This window comes from Lolium perenne, chromosome 3, assembly GCF_019359855.2.
Source record: "Lolium perenne isolate Kyuss_39 chromosome 3, Kyuss_2.0, whole genome shotgun sequence".
NCBI lineage: Eukaryota > Viridiplantae > Streptophyta > Magnoliopsida > Poales > Poaceae > Lolium > Lolium perenne.
The window spans coordinates 51,469,146-51,494,222 of record NC_067246.2 but is presented as its reverse complement, the minus strand read 5'-3'; the positions used below and the strand labels follow the sequence as shown (position 1 = coordinate 51,494,222).

General features: G+C 48.1%; 1 protein-coding gene across 1 annotated transcript; it reads right to left on the bottom strand.

Annotated features, from left to right (window-relative positions):
- Window positions 1-4,021: 4,021 nt before the first annotated feature.
- LOC127341289 (protein FAR1-RELATED SEQUENCE 5) lies at window positions 4,022-9,020 on the bottom strand. The gene is made up of 8 exons (XM_051367099.1): window positions 8,323-9,020; window positions 7,783-7,859; window positions 7,433-7,696; window positions 6,751-7,015; window positions 5,968-6,658; window positions 5,370-5,827; window positions 4,957-5,238; window positions 4,022-4,854 (listed from the first exon to the last, which is right to left on the bottom strand). The coding sequence occupies exons 2-8, from the start codon at window positions 7,815-7,817 to the stop codon at window positions 4,219-4,221; spliced, it is 2,631 nt and encodes an 876-aa protein (XP_051223059.1). The 5' UTR covers window positions 7,818-7,859; window positions 8,323-9,020; the 3' UTR covers window positions 4,022-4,218.
- Between the last annotated feature and the right edge of the window lie 16,057 nt (window positions 9,021-25,077).

The window sequence follows — 25,077 nt, the reverse complement described above, 5'->3', positions numbered from 1 at the left end:
ATCTCAGATCTGAACATGTTATTATTTCATCATGATATTCATTGTTTATGGTCTTACCTGCAAGTTGTATACACATGTCGCTGTCCGGAACCAATGGCCCCGAAGTGACAGAAATCGGGACAACCGGAGGGGATGTTAGTGATGTGAGGATCACATGTATTCACGGAGTGTTAATGCTTTGCTCCGGTACTCTATTAAAAGGAGTACCTTAATATCCAGTAGATTCCCTTGAGGCCCGGCTGCCACCGGCTGGTAGGACAAAAGATGTTGTGCAAGTTTCTCATTGCGAGCACGTACGACTATAATTGGAACACATGCATATTGATTGCTTTGTACTTGGACACCGTTTTATTATTATCTGCAAATGCCCTGCTATGATTGTTACATGAGTTTCTCTCATCCATGCAACGCCCGTCATCCGTCCCCGTGCCTACAGTATTTTAATCCTGCTGTTTACTAAAATCACTACTGCTGTCTCTGTTACTCTGCTGTTGTTATTTCACTATCTATCGCTATAAAACTGTTACTACTGATAAACTCTTGCGAGCAAGTCTGTTTCCAGGTGCAGCTGAATTGACAACTCCGCTGTTAAGGCCTCCAAGTATTCTTTGTCTCCCCTTGTGTCGAATCAATAAATTGGGTTATACTACCCGCGAAGACTGCTGCGATCCCCTATACTTGTGGGTCATCACTCGCCTTCAAGCGTTGGGCTCGAGGGAGGTGTTTCAGGTGCCTCGAGCGTGACCACCAGGTCAGCACATGTCGTGGGCCTTTCAGATGCATCCGTTGTCGCCGTCCTTGTCACAGGGAGCGTTTCTGTCGTGCACGTTTTGCCGCCGCTCCTAGTGAAGAGGTAGTCACTTGTGTCCGTTCTCCGGTGGCTTCTGCTCCTTGCCAGAGGAACCGCTCTCCGTCTGCTCTGCTCCGTCGTCCCTCGCCGCATCGGAGTTGGGCTGAGGTCGTGGGCCTCTCAGTTGCGACGGTGCCGCCAATACCCTCTCCTACGAGTTGCGAGCAGTTCAAGGTCAACGCCGCTATGGACTCTCGCTTTCAGTCCCAAGTTGCCTTGATGCGCATGGAGCTGCTTCAGCTGGTTGACGTTCGTGTCGAGGAGGCGTCTCGCCCTCTTCGTGAAGAGGTGGCTGCTCTAAAATTGTTGTTGGAGCGTGTTGATGTTTCTTTGGAGCCAGTTGAGGCACGTCCTTCTGATGGTTTGGGGCTCGCCAAAGCGCAGGCTCCGGTCGCGCTTGACTCCTCTGAGCAGATGTCGTCTGTGGTTGAGGAGGAGCACCTCTACGGTTGTTGCTCTCCTCGTGGTCCATTGTCGCCGCCTAATGGGTCGGTTGCCTCTGAGCGTGTGGGCATGGTCATGATTGCGGCTCAAGCGCTTGACAATGAGTTGAGTGCTGATGCCGACGCGGGAGTCTGTCCCTCGCCTGAGACTGGCAGACATGTAGTTGCTAAGTCAGGAGTTTCGACACCTGTTGTCGGCACACATGTCTCTCTCTCGCATGAGTCCGGCGAACAGGTGGTTGCTAAGTCAGGAGAGTTAACACCCGTGCCTGCATCCTCTCCACCTCAGTCGGAGCCTTGCCAGTCGCTGCAACCTGTTGTGTTGGCTGACTCTAAGTGTGAGGACATAGATGAGTTCTTGGCTCCAGTGTTGGACATCACGGAAGAGCTACATGAGTTGCGTGGGGATTCTCCTGTGGTGCTTCCGTCGGCGTTGTGCCCTTTTGAGACCATTGAGGTGGCCACGACACCCTCTCCACCGCAGTCGGAGCCTTGCCAGTCCCTCGCCTCTTTAGACCATGGAGCGGTGTTGGTTCCTAGCTCAGATGCTCTTTTTGCAAAGGAGCTTTATGGTTTGCTTGCTAGTTTGGAGGCGGCTAGCCCTGGATATGGCAAGGAAATTGCTTGCGTCTTGGCAGGTAAAGCCTCGGAGGACATGATCAAGAAGGTGGAGAAGTCTCTTAAGAAGGTATCTATCAGAAGGATAAGGAGGAGACCCATAAGAGAAGTTTGAGAAGCCGTTTAAGTGATGGTCTCATTTTGGGTTGTCATGTCCTTTTAGTGGTTTTTTTTGCGATGTTGTGCTCTTGGATTGTCGGTTCTAGTTAGCTTAGAGGTTGCTTTCTTTTGGTGTTCTCTCGTGGGTGTGCTCTTGGTGTGGGCTTGGCCCTATTGTTGTAGGTTTTCGCTCGGTTTTCTCCTAAAAACTGAGCACCTTCTTCTTAATTAATTGATGAGGCAAAGCTTTTGCCTCCGTTTCAAAAAAAAAACTTTTCTATATGCCCATACCATTTTTGACTTGCAAATTCCGCCATCACACTTTTTATGAACTAAATGTCTTCAATGTCGTAGCACCACTCGGTAAAAGGCATATATCAATAGTTGGACATACCAAAATCTAAGGTTCAGCACAAAGATGACATGGTAAAGAATTATTCAGTGTAAACAGCTGAGCAAAACACATACAATGGTACATAATGCTTGTTCAAAATTACGTTGTGCACTCTAAACATTAAGCACGTACGACCTAGCAAACATAGATTTCAAAATCAGATTCCTCTAGTGTATTAAATCATGCTACCTGGCAAACATAGATTTCAAAATCAGATTCCTCTGGTGTATTAAATCATGCTGAGCATAGGAGATATCGGATGTGTTTGGATTGCCCCCGCGCATGCCCTACCAAACGGGGCTCGCCAAATTTTTGGCGGAGGTTTCCGCCGCCACAGGCTCTCAACAGCTTGGCCTAAAAAGTGAACACGGTTACCAAAATATTGGTTAGACTTGAAAATTTTGCGTCAATCCAAATATGCGCCGTAGTGAACGCCAAAAATTTGGCAGGGCAGCTCCCAATTGCCATCCAAAAGGAAGGGAGAATTTGAGCTCCTTGTAGCCTGATTTAAAAAAAATCCGTCAACTTCATTTTCAACTTGAAAATACTAAAATCATACATGTATATACGGATGTCTAGTACATATGTAAAAATTCATAGAGTTGTGTTCACTTGTGCCCGATAAAAGAAAGGAATCTGAAGACCAAAACTGACATTTCTACTGCGTACTTGGGGGGCATATTTTTCATGTAGCCCAAAATACATCTGATTTCAACCCCATTTTACACGTTCATAGAAATCATATCTATGTATCTGTAGAAAAGCATCAGATTTTTTGAAACTTTTAAATATGATTTTTGATTTGGTTACATGCAGCTTGAGAACAATATGTCCGCACTAACTAAAAATTCCAAAAAACAATTGCATGCTCTCAAAGAAGTTTCAGCTCATTCATAAACTCTACACATTATTCAGAAAAGCATGCCAACATACATTCATTCGCAGGTCAATCATTCTGTCAGCCTTTTCATACATGAATAGTTCCTCAGCTATAACTCTTAGTGTGAATCTTGGTGATTCAAAACCCAGTCAGGCCCGATAGGAATCGCACAACAAGCCTCTCAATAGCGATAACTCTGGAGTCAGCCCGAGCTGGATCGCTCCCTTTATCCATACCCCATCGAGCCACTCGTTCGTAACCTCTTTTCGTATCCCCTTGTTGTATGTTTCTGTGTAATCAACTAGCAAAATACAAAGGCTGGCCCAGCCAACCACCTCGTCCGTATGCAAACTAGTCTGCACATGCTACAAGTGGACTAAAACTGGTACTGTGTCAACTACCAACTGCCTGGTTAAATGGATGGACCTGCTCCCCTTACACCTCACTGGCTGCTTCCTGTACCTCCATGCCCACCTCACTCCAGGGCTGGTTCCTCTGTTGCACTGCCATCTCAATGAAAATATACAGATTTCAAATTTTCAAATAACTTGACACTTTTATTGCTATTCGGTTCACCTAGCATGACCATGTGCAATACTTCCATTCAGTTCAGCATTTTTTTTAAAGAAGAGTTGCGGGTCATATACAATTCCAATCTTCATCGACAGTACCTTATGTTAAAATTGTGTTAAAAAATAACCAAACAGTACATTAGCTTCTATAAGTACGCTACAATCTTAGGCATCTAGAAGACAAATGCATCACATTACACATGTTTTTACAAGTCATCTCACACTTAATTACATTCGTTTACATCGAGCTACATTGAAACAGATTTAATAAAACTTCTAGTTTCTCTACAAAGCTTGAAATAGCAATCTACTAATGACATATGTAAAACAATCTTCCATCAACCATTGCGGTCCCTAATTAATCAATTTTTTTGGACACAAGTGTTCTTCCGGTGTCCTGCAAGGCCGCAATTCGAACATCTGGCTTCTTTCCGTGGTTTCTGAGCACTTGGTGGCCTCAAAGGACAAGTCGTGCTTTTGTGCCCTGGCTCTCTGCAGATTGTGCAGAAACGAGTCCTCTTGGAAGTTGTCTCATACGGTGGTTTATCTCGGCTATGAGTTGGCCTCCCCCCACTCCGGTTCTTGGATGGAGCTAATAGGGCTGCATCTAAACTGAAAGTAGTGCAACCGTCACCTGTTTCAGTACTCTCAGCATTCTGTAATGCCGGCCCTACAACAGCGGTGCGTGCTTTCTTTGCGTTCATCCGCTCTTCAAGACCCAAACCATCTCCCACCACTGCCAGCGCTGTTAGCCTAGGTATTCCTTCCTTCAGCATCTCTATCGCAGCCTGGTAAGTCTCCAAATTTGTGTCCCCAAGACGAACCATCTCCATTGCATTAAGGTAAAGCTGAGAATGCCTATAACTGAACGATTTCACCAAGCCATTGTTCTTTTGATAGTGTTTTAGGTGCTCAGGCAATATATCTCTAGCATCCACGGTCCACCTCTTCAACACGTGCTTAGGCGGGATCTCCTTCATTCTTAAATGAACAAGAACCTATAGCAAAACAAGAATTTGGTTAAGCTTGGATCAATTGGTTGACATGTTTAACACACTTCTATAGAAATGAAGCGCATGTTTATTAGAAAAGAAGCACACCTTAAGAACATGAGAGCATAGCATGCCCATGTGCTCATACATGAAACATTCACATGAGTAGTACCCATCTGACAAAGTCACTTCAAAATTCACCTTGCACCATTTCTCTCTCGTGTCACTATCGACATGTTTGGCCACGAATTTCTGTCCACTAACTATTTCATCAACATCATACGACATGGCCATGTACAAGAAATCTTGGAACTTCTCAAACATAGTGCGGGTATAAATCTTCGCTGCATGCTTCTCAATGGGCAGACCAGATTTAAACACCACACCTCCCTGTTAAATCAAATGAATAGTAAGCTTTTCGTTCCTATCACCTTCACCCATATAGATCGTTTAAACAAACTATATATGGGGGCATCCAATATAAAATATTAGAGATTCTTGATTATAGCTCAGTAACTTACCAGTCTAGTCCTTTTTTCCTGGAAACTTTCTTCCGAGTCTCTGTCATAGAGAAGCTTGTTGTATTGTTTGACAAACACGTGCATCGCTGAACCAGGTGGGACATAACTCTTCAACATGTGGTTTGCGCTTTCACTCCTTTGCGTGCTTGTCATACGAGCACAGAACTTCCCACAGAAGTATGGTTTAGCCCATTTTTCACGGGTCTCGTATATTTGAATCAAATACGGATTCTTCTCGAGGCAGTACTTGTTCAGCATGTGTTTCCACGCCCCCTCAAACTCCTCTTTGGTAAGCATCTGGTTCACAATCCTGTGAAACTCTTCTTTGAAAAGACTGTTCTTACCATAAAGAGCACCCAAGCGCTCTTTTGCCTTCCGAAGGACATGCCACTTGCACCATCTATGTGTAGTTCCGGGCAATACATTTCCTATTGCTACTTCCATTGCTCGGCACTGGTCTGCAAAGCAAATAAAATTTGTACCCCAACATTAGGATTTGACATTTCAAAAACAAGTTGCATAACAATACAGTGCATGAATGCTACGACTAGGCAAGTCACATATATTGTGAAAAACAAAAAAAATAGTTTGTCGTTACCGGTGAGTATTGTAACTGGTTGTTTCCCTCCCATCATCTTGACAAACTCTCTGAATACCCATTCAAAGTTTTCAACTTTCTCCTCCCTTAGCAGCACGCCACCATATATCACGCTCTGGAAGTGGTGATTAACACCAACCAGTAGTCCAAAGGGCATATCATACACATTCGTCCTGTAGGTGGTATCAAAGGTGATAGCATCGCCAAAGTAGTGGTACTGCACTCGGCTCTTCCCCGTTGTCCAGAGAAGATTCATGATCCTATTTTCAGCATCAACTTGGACAGTGTATGTAAACTCAGGGTCACTCGCTCCCATATCAGAGAAAACCTCGATTGTTTTTCGGACATCATCATCAGCTTGCTCACGGCTGATCTTCCCGCAAAGTGTCTTCAAAGACCTTTTCGTAAATGGTACATTTTCTATTTTCCCAAAAAAACTACCAATAATGCTGTACACCTTCCCCAGGTTCACATTATTTTCTCTCAATTGCTTCACGAGATCCTTTGTGTAGCTGTCAATGTGCCTATGGGATGGCCAATGAGCCCTTTCACCGAACGAAGCTGACAAGCCGTGGTTGTGTTTGTCCCTATGCTCACAGATGTACCAACCATTATCCTTAGACCGAAGCAACCTGATCAGAGCAGGGCACTGGCACATAGCGGAGTGCGAGTTCGTCATTTTTGGTTTGCCCTGAAATGAATTTCAACACAGTTCCATTTAGATTAATACAATTTCACACGAACACATCCATATCAAGTTAAAACAAACAGACAACAACTCACCGAGCATCCACATACAATCTCTTGCATACATTTCACTCTATCCACATTTAGGCGGCTCTTCCCATAACGTATGCCGAAGCCACATTCCCAAGAATACAAGTTATAGAAATCATAAGCTTCATTTACGGAGTCGAACGAAAGCCCCACTTCAGGTAAAATGACCTCTCCAGTTTCCCTGGTAGGGAAATCTCTCAGTGTCTTCTCCAAAGGACTAACACGAGATGGATTCAAAATTCTTTCTGGCGCTGCTTTCCCCACACGATGCCTGCCAAAATAAGAATTTGGAAAAACCATGGCAAAAGCTCAATTAGGGAATCCAACCAGAGGGACATCTGTTTGCAATGTCTTCATCGTATTGACAGTCAGTTATTTCAGAATTGTACAAGTTTCTGAATTTGCTTAATTATCATTCAGCTAGCTTTCATCATTCATACTACAAATTAACATCATGCGATTTTACAGGAACTAACATGTTAAACACACGTCTCACCAATCAACAATAAAGCAGTATGATTACACATTTATATCATGGTATATTAGAGTATCAAGAAATTTGGAACCAAGGTCTGTTTACTCGATGCAATTATAGCTGACTTCGCATAGCACATGTAGCCATTAAATTGCACAAATACCTAATGCAGGCACAAAAAAAATTAAAATTAAATTAAGGTAGTGGAATTACCTTCGTTTCCATCCCGATACCACAGCTTTCTCCCCTCCTATCCTTGTACCAGAACCAGAAACCTCCTCAGCAACATCTGTAACTTCACGTCTTGGCGCAACCAGTTCATTCACCGAGAACCCGTCCGAATCAGCGCTGCAACTATCCATCAAGGCGGCCGGCAGAACTACTGGCTGGGTATTGAAGGGGATCAACGATGAGCATCCAACATGGGGATCTATATCTACATCGGTGCAACGAACTTGTGCAATCACGTCCGCCAAGCTGTGTAGCCAAAGGATGAAAACTTATTCAGAAGCAAAACTCCGACTTAAACAAGAGGGCGGAGAGAGACTCTGCTTTAGTAATACCTGGGATCCAGATCATGGAAGAACTCTGTCCCCATTTTTTATACACTAAGAGACACGTTCCCGGAGATGATTCAAGCCTGTTTGCAATGAGGGTATTACTCCGATTGTTGAGTGCACAAGATGACTTGCACAAGCAGACAATACATGCTAACTACAACTAAATACTTATGGGATAGCCTGAAACTGCAAAACGGCTACTCAAAGTGGAAAGATTACCTGCAAGTTTTTCATGAAGCAAAAGCTGAACTACTGCATTTTTGTTACCATGAAAAAGTGACATTGTTCAGTGAGAGATATGTTAAATAATCACTATAGAAATGACGAATCAACAAATTTCAGTCACAAAGAAATGGCCGGTAACAGCAGGGGCCGTGGCGAGACAAGAAATCAAGAATTATACTAACTGTACCATTTTGGGGGTTCTACTTCTACACTAAGAACTAAACAAGACAAGAAAATAATTCGGAGATTGTAAAATTTTAGCAATTCATCACAAGATAGAGATGGAGACCCATTATGCAGGAAAGATGGAGATAGTACTTGATATAGTCGACGGGGGCAGAGAGCTCGGCGTTGTTAGCAGTGAGCTGGTGGCGACCTGAAATCAGTGGCGGCGGAGACGAATCGAACGCAGAGAGTAAGAGAGTAGGTGCGGCTAGAGTCCAGCCGAACCAGGGATGGGAAGCAGGCGGCGCGTCAGCGGGAGCTCCGGCCGGCGGCGGCAGTGTACTGTAGCCCTAGCGGCTACCATGGAGAGGTTGACTCTCGCGAGGCCACCGGGTTAGTCGAAGCTGATCCATGGCTAGCAAGTAAGGCGGGGAATGAGGAGGGAGCTACGGCCGGTGGGGCAGGTGCAGATGGCCGCCGGCGGCAGGAGCTCGAGGCGGAAGCTCTTTTCTTCCCCTTCCCCCTTCAAGGCTATGCTCCTGAGATGGAATTGGTTTCAAACTTGGTACAGGATGGGCTGGTGCTTAACCCCGTGCGGCCGTGCCTAAACAAAATCGGCCCATGATGTACCAACTGCGGAATTCAACCCGTCGGTACAGGTTCGAATTTACTTATGCTATCGCCAGCCAACGAACTTCATTAAATTTTGTACGATACCCACTCATGTATTCCAATCTTTAAACAATATAATCTGGTAGACAACTCAGCACATTTATTGCACTACGATTCACCACAGCCACTCGAACATGTCCATGATTAAGGGTGTGAACCAGCCCGGGAGTGATTCGTCCGCTCTCCTCTCAATAGTCCTTAGTTCGCCATCCATAGCCCATGGGGCACAACCTCCCATCAATGATGAGGTATAGTTAGTGCACCGTTGGTTATCGGTGTTGACCCTCCATCACCACCACCGCCCTCGCCAAGTGGTCCAAATCTCGTGGTCCTCGGGTAGTGATCTACATGATGGTAGTCTACATGGTCCTCGGGTTGTGTGACCATGTCAATATTTCGGAAGCTAACATGGAGTTCACGGGGAAGCCAATCGCGTTCATCAAGCTTAGTGGAATTCCCGGCCACTCGACGATTCGAGTCGCGGCGTGCAAGTGCTTCTTTTCAGAGCTCTTACTTCCCACCATTGGCGAGAGCGATAGCACCGGCCAAATGAAAGGTAAGTGAGTCAGACATTGGCGTGTCCCATTTAAACATGTGGCCTAATAAAATAATTACATATTAAAACAATACTTTGAGTAACAAATTTAATGAATTACCAAAAAATGAGGATCCAAATGTTGAGGATGACGAATTTACAACAGTGCACACTAAAGTTTTCTCTTTAAATAATAATCATATTTTGATTTCCATGTAACTTTTATCTCTGATCGACATGTTTCCTACTTTCTCCCGAGGCACCGAGCAAATTAAGTTAGAGGAGAGAGGGGAGGAGGTGGAGCAGTAACTAAGCCCTCGTCCGAGCATCTCTAACCGATCAACATAGACAGAGATAATTCAGAATTGTTTTTCTTTCTCAAATAAATAAATAAGTGGGACTAGTTTGGACGTGGTGTTTTGGCTCATAGCTAGGTCTAAACGTACCTATTAAGAAAAATACATTTTAAATTTATTCTAAAATGTTAAAAAATTATGAAGAAATATTCCGGATGTACATTTGGACATTCAATGTTCACTCACAGAAGTTTGTGGAAAAAAGCCGGTTTTCTCCGTGTGCGTGGCGACAAATTTCTACTACCCCACCAAATACACCTATTGCTTAGGCTCGTGCCAATGCATCACTCACTATAGCCTCGCCACGTCAGCTTTTTTCCTCACTCTCACCCCACTCTCACCCCACGGTGCCAGTGCACGGGCTATAGTGCCAGCTCTCACTTCTCTCTCCTCCACATCAGCTTTTCTCTCTCCTCGACATCAGCATTTCTTTTTTAGATTACAACATTCAAAATAATGCAAGAAAATTATTTTATTCAACTAAAATTGTTACCGATTACATTATAAAAAAAATTACATAAAAATTTGAAAAATTACATAAAAATTTGAAAAAATTGCATAAAAATTTGAAAAAATTACATAATCTAGGCATTAGCCCACACATGCTCAATCAAATCATGCTGGAGCTGTGTATATATCGGTGAGTCTCTCATTTCGTTGTCCATCTGAATTCTGGCTGCTAGGCTTGGTGGTGCATGGTTGTGTATCGCAGGGCCGACATTGGAATCAAGTGTCTCATAGATGTTCTCCAAATTTGTATCACGCTCATCGTCGATGATCATGTTGTGCAGAATGACGCATGAACGCATGACCAACCCAAGAGTACGCCTCGAGTAGGAGCGTCCCGGAACTGCTAGAATGTTGAACCTAGCCGATCAGCACTCCAAAGGCACACTCGACATCTTTGCGCCAAGTTGATTGAGCAGCAGTGAACAGTCGATGCTTTCAATTTGTGGAAGAGTAACACCTTTCATGAACACCGGCCAGGAGGGGTAGATGCCGTCGGCAAGGTAGTAACCATAGTTGTACTCGTGTCCATTCACCGTGAAGTTCACTATGAGTGCTTCTCCCCTAAGCACATCAGTGAACAACGGCGACTGGTTGAGTACATTGATGTCGTTGTTGGACCCGGCCACTCCAAAAAAGGCATGCCAGATTCAACGATCATACGACGCAACGGCTTCTAAGATTATGATAGGGTGTTTGATGTCTCCCCTTGTGAATTGACCGGCATGCGCCACTGGGCAGTTCCTCCACTGCCAATGCATGCAATCGATGCTCCCTAACATGCCCGGAAAGCCACGCTCCTCGGCTTTCGCTAACAGACGCTGAGTATCCTCGACAGTTGGTCGACGGCAAAACTGTTCCCCGTAACAGTCAATGATGCCTTCACAGAATCTATCTAGACAATCTGATGAAGTTTGTCTAGCTAACTTAAGCCACTCATCTATCGTATCTGCAGCGGCTCCATAAGCTAACAGACACAAAGCCGCAGTACACTTTTGTAGGGGAGAAAAACCAGCACGGTTGAGAGCATCAACTCTTTGGGTGAAATACGGAGAGTATTCACCCAATCTATCCACAATGCGCAGAAAAAGGGATCGCCTTATCTGATACCTTCGCCGAAAGAAGGTCGGAGGATAATTGCAGTCATCGGCGAAGTAGTCCTCGAAGAGCCGATCGTAGGCACCCAGACGATCACGCCTGATGAACTCTCGGTGGCGTCGCGGCCGTCTTGGCTCCGCCTCCTCGTTGAGCATCGCCTCCTCATACTCCGCCTGGAATGCACCGATCATATCACTCTCCATTCCGTCGCTCGAACTGCTGCTAGACGAAGACATGTCGTTGAGAAGAGTGGAAATGGAGAGTGGAGGAGATGAAGTGAAGTGTGGAATGAGAGCATCTCCACTCGTCTCCCCGATAAGCCCCCCACGAGCCGTTTTTTACATCCGGACGGCGAAAAACGGCCCAGTCGCGCCCCCAGGTTCTCATTTTCGTCCGGAAAACAGCCTAATTTCGTCTGGACTCCCCGGGCCATCCTCGGTTTCCCGGGGATCTCTTGGGGACTCCGGATGGAGCAAAACCAACCGCCCACGTGTCTCCTCTTTCGTCCGGACTCCCCGGGCCATCCTCTTTTTCCCCGAGAAACGCCGCTTGGGGAGCACACGACTGGAAATATACTGCCCCCAGGCCAAATTTTCGTCCAATCCAGACGAAAATTTCGCCGGATTTGGACGTGAAGAGCGCCAACGAGTGGGGATGCTCTGAGTGAAACCATATGGGGGGTATTTATAGGGGGTGGGGATGAAATTTTGGGGTTTTTGGCTTTTTTTCGAAATTTTTGAGCCAGCAACGGCTACCCCAACGGCTAGCTGACGTGGACGAATCAGATCGTGCCACCTCAACTAGCCGTTACCCCTCCCTCTCGCCCCACCTATTGCCCCGACCTGCCAACGCTGCCGCCTCCCTCTCGCCCCCAGCGCGGGCGGCAGCCGGGCGGTAGCGGGCGCTACCGCCGGGCGGTGGATCCACCGCCCCGCGCTCTCGTCTCGCCCGCCTCTCGCCTCCCTCTCGCCCCGACGCCGGCGCTACCGCCCCTCCTAGCGCCCGCGTTGGCACCAGCCTTAGGCTGGTCATAGTGGGGAGTAACCTAGACTAGTAACATATGCCATGTTACTAGTCTAGGTTACTATCTTCATAATGGGTAGTAACTTATATGTGGTGTCAAGCATTGTATTATTTATTATGTTGTAGACTCATCTTATCTTGAGGTAACATAGCTACTTACCATCTCACTCTCTTTCTTCATTTATTAGCATGCCATGTCATCAAAATATTACTCCCACTATGAGTAGTCTACACTTTTTAAGATTGAATGAGTCTACAAGCTAATTAATACACTCGTGCATGATACTACATCTACATGTAAGTTAATACTATGCATTATGAAGGTAATAACATAGAGTAGTGTCATATGCATGACACTACTATATGTTACTCCCCAGTATAACTAGTCTTAGTAGCAAGATAAATACTTTGATGAAATACTTTTATTAAGTGTACGTCAACTTATTTCTCTCTGAGATATAGGAATATTCAGAGCTTACATTGAAAGCCAGAAGAGGGGCGCGGGGCTGGACATATCGATCGTAATTCAAAAAGCTAATCTAGTTATATATTGCGTGGCTAGCGACGCCTCGAAGTCGTTCATGAAGCGGTAGGACTCGTCGATTTCAGCGGCATGCTTGGCTATTCTCCCGCCGCAGAGCTCCAGCGACCTCGCGCAAGCAGGGTCCTCCCAGTAATTGCACTTGTACCGTTTGTGTACCAACTTGTCCTCAGTGCCATCCTCGGGCTGCTCGTAGGCTCGCTTCGTCCCGGCCAACGGCACATATACGGCGACGTGCTTCCAGCGGGGATGCTCGGAGCTGCCGCGCCTATACGGCTTCTCCAACACCGCCGCGTCAAGCTTGCCCGTCGACAGCTCTTGGCCTCTCTTCATCCCCACCGATTCACATGCTGAGTCGTAGTAGTAGTTCTCCATCGCCTCTCCAAGCCAACGCTGGGTTCTCACTTCGATCTGACGAGGTTCTTACCTTTGAGGCCGTCCCGGCCGGTCCTTTATATAGTACCAAAAACCCGTCACGCGCTTTGAATCCAGCTCCGAATCCAAGTGTGGGCTAGTTTCGGCCCTGGACTCCCTGTACGATACGACTACGAAGGAAACTGCTGGGCGTTCCCCGGGGATCTGATTTCCCAGCCCCCGGGTCGCCAGCCGTCGGATCGACCATCTTGGACAGCCAGATCTGCTTTTACTGAATGTAGCAAAAAACAACTTCCGGCAGCAAAAAATAATCCGCTTTTGCTACATTGTAGCAAAAAACGGTTCAGTCACGAAATCAAATAAAAAGGCTGAGCTCGCCGGAGACCTCGCCGGAGACCTCACCGGAGACCTCGTAGCAAAAAAATATGCTATTGTAGCAGAAAAATGCTAATGTAGCAAAACCCAATATCATCGGAAAAATTAACGAAGACTTCGCCGGAGACCCTCGCCGGAGACCTCGAAGCAAAATTTCTATACTAAAGTAGCAAAACAACAAAACAATTATAGCAAAAAAAAGATAGCAGACATCATTTTTTACAAGTCAATCTCACTGGAGGCATTGATAGAGAATTTGTCGGTGACCTCAGCGGGAAGATCGCCGGAGATAACATAGCAAAAATAATTTACTATTAAAGAAAAATCACACAATGTTTGTAGCACAAATTATATGGTATTATAGCAAAAATGATCTTAGAACTCGCCGGAGACATCGTAGCAAATTTTCAGTACCAAATTAGCAAAACATCAGAACAATTGTAGCCGAAAAAATGTATAATCTTAGCATCGGTGTTTTTATTATACCACAGCACACTAACAGAGATGGTAACACCAACGCCGTAGCACCTCGCCCATCGATGGGGTCTCCTCCAAGCTCGCTCTGCTGCGGGCCCAGGAAGTCGTCCTCCAGGCCGGAGCTAGCCAGGCGCGTCCACGCGTCCGCCGACCCGCCGATGGCGGACGAGCTGTCCCCGCCGATCCCGCTCCCGCTCCCCTTGCCGCTGCCGCCTCCTCCGCTCCCGCCGTGGCCCAGGCCCAGACCGCCGGGCAGGAAGGTGCCGCCGCTGCTGTGGGTGGAGGAGGAGGAGGAGTCCATCGCCGGCCGGCTCGGCGCGGTGCGGTGGATTCGATCCCGACCGAGGGCGGGCGGCGGATCCACTGGCGGCAGATCCTGACTCTTTGTTCGATCCGGTGGCGGTGGCGGTGGCGCTGTGGTGTTCGTCCGGGCGCAGGCAGAGGCGATGGGCGGACGGTGCGCGTAGAGGAGGGGGATCCCGGCGAGGTGGGCGGCGGGCGGTTACGCTTGATGCAGAGCTGGAGGATTTCGGGGAGGAAAACCGGAGGTAGGGGACGACCAGTTTGGTGGGGCCCAGCGACACGCGTCGCACGCATGAGCAGGAGGCTGCGGGACGTCTGTCCCCCGGGGGAATCTAATCATTTTCCGACTACGAATTGCTCCCTTCAACAAATTTGTGCAACGTGACCAAACCAAAAGTTCTAAGAGTTCGTGCGAATATCCATGATGATGTCCCTGACGGGATCGGAGTGTTTAATATGGCTATTGATAAAGGCAGTGGCGGAGCCAGGATTGGAACAAGCCCTGGACCAAAAACTGTGATGCAAGAAAACTACAAAAAAAACCTCATGTAATAGCACAAAAAGTTTGTACAACTGCATAGACGGATATGTGATTTAACTCAATTTGCTTTCAACGATAAAAGTAGGAGTAAAGGCAAAATACAAATATAGAGTCCAAGGAACGTACACTGTTTGGCTAGTTATTTAGAGAAAAGACCTGACAGGGCCAAGCATATATTGCAAGTTCCCATAATATCTTACAAATACTGTTTGACTAGTTGCTCTGATATAGACAGTTCCTTCTGTTTGAGAAGTTGTTGATTAATTGGTTGTTGGGATTAGTAGATAACACATAACACCAAATTACGAATCTATGTATCTGGAAAATCCACGAACCAATTCATGGAAGAGAGTGGTGATCATATTTAAACAGAAATTACCTAGCTTGGAGGGAGTACTAGACGTGTAAAATGGATTGGAGAGACAAAAGTTGCAGAGAAGATAATAACTCAACCTAACGCTCAGTTAGTTGAGATCTACAAGTTTATGAAAAGCTACAGAGACTTAGCACTCGACGATGCCGGCCGACCGGCGGTCACGCTCGCGTGGAGTCCGGGCACGACGGCTGGGAAGGGTTCTGGTCGTCTAGAGAGCCTACGGGAATGGCGTGGCAGCGCAAGTGGAGCCATGCAGAAAGGTTTCGAGCCGGCGCGTTGTATTGTATCCTCCTGGCCATATCACAGGGAGAGAATATGGGTTGCTGCTGCATCCCAGGCCAAATAAAAATTTCTATCAGTAACAGGCCGGACAACCAGCTGCGCCCCGGGCCATGGCCCTTGTATCCGAGAGAGCGCGCTGCTCTCACTCACATCGGGGTACTATACAGAAATGGATCTTTTTTTTTAACACGGTACTAACATAGGTGCTTACAAAAACGTATATACAATCACCCCTATGAACGCCCGCACGAACACTGTACCCCCACCTTCCAAGAGACCGAGTCTAATAAACTGTTTCAGACGATCTTGAGATTGACCAAATTACCACAGACACCTTGCTATCGGTAGGAACGTTGTCTCCCACTAAAAAAATCTGATTTTATAAGACACCAAAGTATTAAATTTACATTTTAAACTTCAGGGGCTAGAGGTGTCACTCTTCTAACCATCAAACCATAAGCTAATTCTCCGAAATTGATCCACGAAAACACGACCGAAACAATATATATGTCTCTTACAAAATTAGGATCTAATCTGGTGTAAGGGTACATTGCCACTATGTGTGGTTTTGGTAATTAATGACAACCTCTATGGACTAATGTTTTCATTAGGTTTATATGAAGGAATATTCCATATGTACTACTTGTAGTCCATGTGTTGGATTCAAGTATGAATGCCATGAAGATAAAGATATATCTTGTGTATTGGCATCAAGATCATCGATTTGAAGATATATATGTGATATGATCAAGAAGAAGAAATGAAGATAGAGTTCTTATGTGGAACTTAATATTAGACATGCTCTAGCTTATGTAATAAGCAACGAGTGATCAAGATCTTGAATGCTTGATTCCAAGTGAAGAATTCTTTATACACCTCAAGATAGTATCATAGAGAATGAGAAGATACAAGGTTGACCAATACAAAGAGTGAAGAATAAATTCAAGCTTGGTCAACACATGAAGCATGAAGAATGTGGCACGTGAAGTCACGAGGTATGCCCATGAGAGGATGACGGCAAGTGGTGATCGTCATCAAGGTTGAGTTGGGCAAGTTCAAGTTGAGCATCTCGAGAGGATCATATGCTTGAATCTTGTCGTCCATTTTTTTTTAGATAAAAGGCACTCAAGTGCCCACTTTGAATTAACAAAGCCAACAACGGCGAGAACGATACAAAGTGCTGAACCCAGCTTACAGAACGACACCACACACCTACACGAGCTACCGAAGAAGCTACAACCGGAAGCACGACCAAAGGGCTCACCAAAGCACCTACGAGGACTCGGAGAAGAACATGAGTCTACAGTGTCGGGCCGGTGCTCACTCGAGAGCGAGCCATTTTCACGCGCGCCTCAACAAAACTCCTCCGTCGCAGAAATGCCACCGGAAGCCGACCACCACCGGGGACCGACCCACGTTGCTCGCAAACCGAAGAGCAGCGCCAAGGAAGCTCGACAAGGGAAGGGCACGGAGCAAGCCTTGCCGAAGATCGCCGAAGAATCACCTCCGTCACAACCTTCGGTGAGCCTCGCGATGTGGGCTCCAAGACGGTGTCTTCAAGAAGAGCACGACACCGGAGTGCCGCCACCGCCCGATCCGAGGATCTTGGGTTTTCACCCGGACGAAGTAGAGGGACGGAGGTTGGCCTCACGGCGCCTTCAACAAGGGAACGCCGTCCGCGGACGCCGCCGCCGTGGCCCGAGGGGCAAAGGTTTCCCCTTGGCAACCTCCCTACCATCTACACCCCACACCACTCGACTCGCCGAATACCACGTCGCCCCCACGACCATGGCACCGACCAGCACCAGAGCTACTGGCTCGCCCGCCAACCAAATAGCTCCCCCCTTCCAGGGCCGCCGCCCCGGCATCCCAACCCTGCCCGCTGCAGCACCGAGGAAAGCAAGAAACACCGTCACGAGGTTCGACCAACAAGCCCCAAAGAAGGCCAGAGAGGCAGCCGCCGGCCACCATGGCCGCCAGGTACCAGATCTGGGGGCGAACTGGGCCTGGCAGGGCCCGGGGCCCCTGCCCCAACCCGCACGCAGGGCGGCTAGGGAGGCCACCCAGCCCACGCCTCGCCCTGCTCCATCCCTAAAGGCCTCGCCACCGCCGGCCCGCTCGGCCGTGGCCGCCGAAGTTCGCGCCGCTCGTCCATTTGATGATAATGAACATGTGAAGATGTACATCAATGGAGCTTTCCCATCATAGTGTATGGGGAAGCATTTGTGAGTCTTCACGAAGTAACGATGATCAAGTGAGGCATTCCGGCTTGAGTGGAGCTTGAAGAGTTATCATCAAGATCAAGCGGAATGCGCAAGGCAAATGTATGGCCTTGCTAGATTTTCCTTTTACCGGTCTCAAGGTGGTTGATGGGAGGCCGGATTATAGGATAGATAGCCGCACTATCAAGAGGGGCTTTCGGTTAGGTAACTTGATCATATCGTCTTAGGGAGCTCTTACTTTGCATACTTTTCATATCCTTATTGCTTCTTGGTGTTTTTCTGTGTGAGGTTCTTGAGCTTGTTGCTAGCTTTACAACAAGCCCAAGTTCATCGAAAACGGAATCCGCATGCATCTTCTATTGCGTTTTCGAGTTTGGACATCTTCACCGTTTCTTGACGGTGGGAGACTCCCTCTCTAAAATAATCTTAAATATTCTGTGAGGAGTCTCCATATTTTCAACAAAATTGGTTTCATGTCAATCGGGGTCTGGACACAAAAGTTATCACAATTTTTGTATAAACATGTTTTTCCCCGCTGGTCCGGTCAACCGGCCATGGCACCGGCCTCGTCTGGTCAAGCGCGCGGTCCGACCGGGATTTGGACCGGGCTCTCCCGGCGCCGACCGGCCCCTGGACCGGTGCACACCGGGCACTGTCCAGGGGCCTTTTTCTGTCATCTGGTTGCTGCCCGGCCGGTGGCCCGGTTTGGACCGGCCGTTCCGGTCACAGGTCCGGTCTGACCGGGCCCTGCGCCGGACCACCCGGTTGACCGGATTCCTCGAAGCCTTACCTTCCCCAACGGTTATTTTATCCCTTGGGCTATAAATATCTCTTTCTTCCACCTTGGGCTGCATAAGTTCTTCCACTCTCTCTGCTCCATTGTTGACTTTGAAGAACTTTCCCTCTCTCTTGATTCTCCCCATGATTCTTGCTCATTCTTGAGGGATCTAAGATAGGAGATCTAGATCTACAATCTCCACCAATCCATCTCTCCTCTAAGTGAGGGGAACCCTTTGGATCTAGATCTTGGAGTCATTTGTTGATTTCCTCTTTGTTCTTCCTCTCTAATCTCATCCTAGCATTTGTTGCTTTGGTGGGATTTTAGTGTGAAGGATTTTAACACCTCTAGTATTCTTGCTTTGCATCATTGCATAGTGTTGAGCTCTCCACCACGATTAGTTCGAGTGAGAGACTGTGAGTTTGTTACTCTTGGAGGGAGACCTCCTAGTTGGCTTGGTGGTTGGTGCTCCGGTGATCTCATCAAGGAAGATTGTGAAGAGGCCCGGGCTTCTCCTTCGTGGAACTTGTGAAGTGGTTGTGGAGCTTGCCATCTCCGGAGTGGAGGAAAAGCTAACCATAAGGAAAATTCCATTATCCTTCGTGGGTTTGGCTCGGAGAATAGGGTGAGTGAAAGGACACATATGTCGCCTAGAGGGGGGGGGGGTGAATAGGCGGTTTAAAACTTTTACGAGATGGGCTTAACAAATGCGGAATAAAACTAGCGTTTACTTTGTCAAGCCCAAAGCCTATATACTATGGTTCACCTATGTGCACCAACAACTTATTCTAAGCAAAGGTTCAACAATGTGCACCAACAACTTATGCTAAACAACACAAGCAAGTATGTGATAGCAAGATATATATATCTTCAAGCACGATGGCTATCACAAGGTAAAGTGCATAAGTAAAGAGCTCGGGTATAGAGATAACTGAGGCACGCAGGAGACGAAGATTTATCCCGAAGTTCACACTCTTGCGAGTGCTAATCTCCGCTGGAGAGGTGCGGTGGCTTAGTGCTCCCGAACGCCACAAGAGGCTCACCTTGAGGTGTGGTTGCTCGATGCACACCAACGCCACAAAGGCCTCACCCCAAGATGCGGTACTCACACCACACACCGAACGCCACGAAGGCGCCTCACCTAAATCTCTGGTGACCCTCGCCACAAAGGCCTAGGTCACGGTTCCACTAAGGGATTTCCTTCGAGGCGGAAACCGGGCCTTACACAAAGGTTGGGGCACACATCCACAACTTAATCGGAGGCTCCCAACAAATCACCACAAAGGTCTAGAATCCGTCTAGGGTTCCAAGAACCCAAGAGTAACAACCTTCTTGCTTTCACCACCACGAATCACCGTGGAGAACTCAAACCGATGCACCAAATGCAATGGCAAGAACACCACAAAGATGCTCAAGTCCTTCTCTCTCAAATTCCAACAAAGCTACAAAAGCTATTGGGGGAATAAGAGAGGAAGAACAAAGAGGAGAACACAAAATTCTCCAAGATCTAGATCCCAAAGATTCACTCACAAAGAGGTGATTTTGTTTGGTCAAAGAGTGGATCTAGATCCCCTCAAACTTTCTCTCAAATAGATGCAAGAAACATTGGTTGGGGAGAAAGATCTCAAGCTCAAGTATGAACAAACAATGGTGGAGCAAAGCTTGAGAAGAGAGGAGGAAGAAGTAGGAGCAAGCAGTAAAAAACAGGAGAGATAGGGTGCATAAAAGGAGGCCCCAAAATTCTGCCCGTTGGAGGCAGGTGTGCGCGTGGGAGTAGGGACCGGTAGTACCGGCCAGGTTGGGCCGGTACTACCGGCCAGTGCTGGCAGGAGGCGGCGGAGGAGGCGAGCTGCGGGCAGGGAGGGGGAGGCCAGAGCCTCCGGCCATGGTACCGGCCGGGGTACCGCCGAACCTCCCCATAGCCCTGGAGCTTCTCTGTGAGACTCGGCGCCTTAGCGGTACCGCGGGCGGTATCGAGCCCGGAGGCTCCGGCCATGGTGAGGCCGGTGGTACCGCCCGTGCCTCCGGCGGCTGCCCCTCCTCTCCTTTTCCTCCTTTTTACTTTTAAACCCAAATATGGAAATACAAATAACTTGAGATTGGAGAATCCAAACAGGATGAAACCAATTTTGTTGGAAAGAGGTCGACAAGAGCTATCCCTTCAAAAAGTGAAAATATGGAAACTAGCCAGGGATGATTTTCTATAAATATTAGAGTGAAACCTCAAAATACGAGAAACCGGGAAAATCACCGATATCGAAAACGCAACAAGTGATAAGCCCGAAATCCATTTTTGAAGAACTAGAGCTTGTCATGAGAATAAGCACAAGCTCTAAAACATCACATGGATAATACCCAAATAACAACCAAGAAAGGTTATGCAAGGATGCAAAGGTTTGAGCTCTCTCCGAACGATACGATCGAGTTACTCACTCGAGAGCCCTCTTGATAGTACGGCAACTAAACTATAAACCGGTCTCCAACTACACTATGAGACCGGTGAGAAAGAAACCCTATCAAGAGCAAGCCTTATACTTGCGCATTCCACTTGAGCTCGATGATGACGATCTTGACCTCAACAAGATGGAACGCCTTTCTTGATTGTGCTTGCTTGATGAAGTCTTGTGGATTGCTCCCCCATAATCCACCATGGGAGAGCTTCTTCTTCGGCACATCTTCACAAATCCATGAACACCATATGGATGGCAATCTTCAAGCATATGATCTCTTCGAGTTGGCTCATCTTGAACTTGCACTTCATTTCTTCATTCTTCATCATGTTGATGTCTTGAGATAACTTGAGGGCTCACTTCATCTTCATCTCCAAGACATACTTGACACTTGATATCCTTCATCAATTTCTTCTTATTGCAACCTTGAAGCCAACATATGGTTCAAGCATTGCCTATGGACAACTCCTACAAGTATAACTCAATGCAAACATTAGTCCATAGGGATTGTCATTAATTACCAAAACCACACATGGGGGCTCCATGCACTTTCAGTGAGCCTTCGTGGCATTGGAGAATCTTTCGTGGGACCTCCACTCATCCAAACGTGACGTACCTTCTTGCAAAGAAAGGGAACACGGGAATACATCATCGTCTCCGCGTGTCTCGGTTATTTCTATACTTGAGCTTTCTTTCCTTGTGATAGCCATTGTGATTGAAGTACATATATCTTGCTATCACTTATGCTACATATATCTTGTGCCTATTTTGCTTAGCTCTAGTTGTTGTTGTTGCACTTAGTTGAGTCTAGCATGTTTAGGGGTTGAAGTGCTAGTAAACTAAACGTTAGTTTAATTTCGCAGTCTTACAAGCCAAATCCATAAGAGTTTTTAAACGCCTATTCACCCCCCTGTAGGCGACATCTCATCGTTTCACCTGGCTACTGCTTTTTTCCTTCAAAAATCTGTACACTCGACAGAATGTTATTAATGCAAGGGATGTGCTGGATTTAATTGAGCCCGGGATTGATAAGGCCACGAATGACAAACTGTGTGGCCTGTTTTCAGAAAAAGAAACTAGTGATGCGCTATTTCAAATAGGCTCGTTTTCGGCTTGGGCTCGAGGGGGCAGCTGGAGGGGGGCATGGCGGCATGCACGGGAATGCGCTGATGAAATCCTTATCCCTTTGTTAGCTTTGCAATTGAGCTCCATCTTACTTATTTTCTGACTTTATGTAGTGTTTTTTTATTATTCTGCTCCCTAGGAGGCTGACAAATTAAACGGGCTCCACCACTTTCCAGATCAGCAAATACATTTCTATACAGTGAGCCAGTGATGTAAATAATTCGTATGCCATATTTAGTTACCGAACATCGCGTATTTCATAGGTCGATGACCGTATCGATTCCCTCTCCAAGTTCCAGTACCATCGATTCATTTTACTCTTTACACAAAGTAGCATGTGAAATTCGTATGCCTCCTCGCGTCGCCGGACCGCAAGTGTGACGACCTCGCTAACATCAACCACGACATCTGGAGCGCACCGATCCGCGATAAGGGAAAAGGTGGTCGTCTGCGGACGGAAGCACCTACTCAGCGCTTATTAGCAGGATTTAGGGCATCTCCAACCGGCTGACCCAAACGGACGCGCTGGGCCGTCCGTTTTGGGCCGTTTGGGTGGCCAAGCGGACACCCGGACAGCGGCCCGCGTCCGCGTGTCCGTTTGGGTCGCGCGCTGCGCCCAACGCGCGGACGCAGCGCATTTGTAATAAAATAAAACAAAAATGAAAATAAAAAAGGAAAACAACAAAACATAAATTTAAACTAGTTGGTCATTAAACTTAGCCCTATTTTGGGCAAATTTTACACAAAAGAAAGCCATACATGGCTTTAAACTAAATAAAAACCCTAGCCAGGGTTTGCGAGCACGCGGTGGCCGCCGGCAGTACTACCCCCAGTAGTACTCGTCGTCGTCGGCGTCGATGACGACGACGCCTCCCGGCGGCGACGCGCTGTTCCGGCTCGAAACGCCGGAGGGCACCGGGGACTCCGGCCAGGGCGACCACTGCGCCCTTTCCCAGGCGGAGTCCGGGTTCGGCGGGCTCGCCGGCCTGCGCAGCCGTGCCCTCCGCGCGGACTCACCGCGGAGCTGCTCCTCCGCTGCGGCCTGCAGCTCCGCCTGTAGCCGGAGCGTGGCCAGGCGCTCCTCCTCCGCCGGGCGCGCGGCCCGGCGCTCCTCCTCCTCCGGAGCGCCGCCCGACGCGTTGCCTCCTCCCGACGACGGCGCGCCGGCTCGAGGAAGGCCCACGCCTCCGCCCGGGCGTCCTCCCGGGCCTTCCTGGCCGCCTCCTCCAGCGCGGAGGTGCGCGGCGTCTCGGCGAGGTGCAGCCATTTGGCCAGCTCGTCGAGGTCGCCCTGCTCGCGGGATGCCGCGAGCGCCGCCTGCAGCCTCCGGGTCATCCTCCTCCTCCCGGGGCTGCGGCCGCGGCCGTGGCTAGGGCCGGGGCGCGGGCTCGTTGATGTAGAGGCCGCCGGGGCGGCGGCCAGCCCGCCTAGCAGGTGTGCGCGGCTGCGCGCGAGGCCGCGCCGTCGCGGATGTGAAGCACGTGCGCCGGCGCGCATCGTGCTCCACCTCGAACCACAAGTCCCAGTTGGGACTTGCGTCGCCGTACGCGGTGTCCTGCTGGAGGTCCGCCGGCAGTTGAGCGCGGCGCCTCCGGATCTCGGCGTAGCGGGCACGGCCGGAGCCGGGATGGGCGGCACCGGAACCCGATCCGGGCTCAGGTGCCGCCGTGGGGAGGTGCACGTCCCCACGGCATTGGGACGCCGGCGTCCCCGAACATCCGCGCCACCGCTACGGTGACGTAGATCCGGTCGCGTCTCGGCGTCGCCGGCGGCCCCATGGCGAACGGCGCCGGCGCGACTGGCCGGCTGCTGCCGGCCTCGTGGTCGTTGGCGGATGGCGAGAACTCGCGCTTCGGGGCCATGGCGGCGCGGAAGCTTCGAGCTCGCGCGTGCGGCCGGAGTGGAAAGTGGGGACTGGATAGGGACAGTGTCCACATTTAATAGGACTGGGGCACCGACAGGTGGGCCAGCCACGCGGACGAGGCGGACACGCGAGGACGCCGTGTGCCATCCGCGGCCATGCAAAACCGGCCCAGATTTGGGCCGGGTTTGCGTCGTTCCGGACTCCGCGGCCGTCCGCTTTTGCGGTGCGTCCCCGCGTTGGGCCGCGTTTTTGTCCGGCTCGACCCAAACGGACGCACGGGCGCGGTTTGGGTCGCGCGGTTGGAGATGCCCTTAGCATGCATCGCCTGAAGGCAATCCCGTGTGGGCTGGCCCACTAGTTGTTCATTCGGTTCAAAAGAAGTATCATTTTTTTTTTCTCTTTACATATCATCCGATGTCTAGCCTAGTGGTTGTCACACCTGTGCACGTTAGCGCTGACCCAAGTTTGAATCCTGTCGACGATGTCTCAACCATTTTTTTCAAATTTTAATTTAAACGGAAAAAATAAACCTCAAGAAAATTTGAATTTGAGCAAATTTCGAATCTGAAAAATAGTATGAACAAATTTTGAATTCGAACAAAACAATGTACAAATTTTAAAATGTTTAAAATTTTAAATAATTCAAATTTGAAATTTCTCAACTTTGAATTTTGCTCAGATTCAAAATTTTCTTAACTTTGAAATTTGCTCGAATTTAAAATTTGCTTAACTTTGTAATTTGCTCAAATTTCAAATTCACTTAACTTTGAAATTTGCTCGGATTTAAAATTTGTTTAATAATCGAAAGAAATAAACAGAAAAATAAAAAACTGTAGAAATTGACAGAGCCGAAGAAATAGCAAAGACCTGAAGAAAACCGATCGAACCAGTGAGGATCCAAAGAAAACCGAAAAAACGAAAAATCAGACCAGAAAGTTAACTAAAAACCGTAATAAGAAGTTAGTTGGGCCGCGGCCTGCTAGCTGACGCCCCACAGCGGGGCGATGA

What these genes read in the sequence shown, in the direction of transcription:
- LOC127341289 (XM_051367099.1), bottom strand. Translation starts at nt 7,817, where the DNA reads ATGGGGACAGAGTTCTTCCATGATCTGGATCCCAG. An exon ending in GTATCGGGATGGAAACGAAG is followed by an intron (nt 7,016 to 7,432) that starts GTAATTCCACTA and finishes TTATTTTGGCAG; the next exon opens with GCATCGTGTGGGGAAAGCAG. An exon ending in TATGCTCTCATGTTCTTAAG is followed by an intron (nt 4,855 to 4,956) that starts GTGTGCTTCTTT and finishes GTTTTGCTATAG; the next exon opens with GTTCTTGTTCATTTAAGAAT.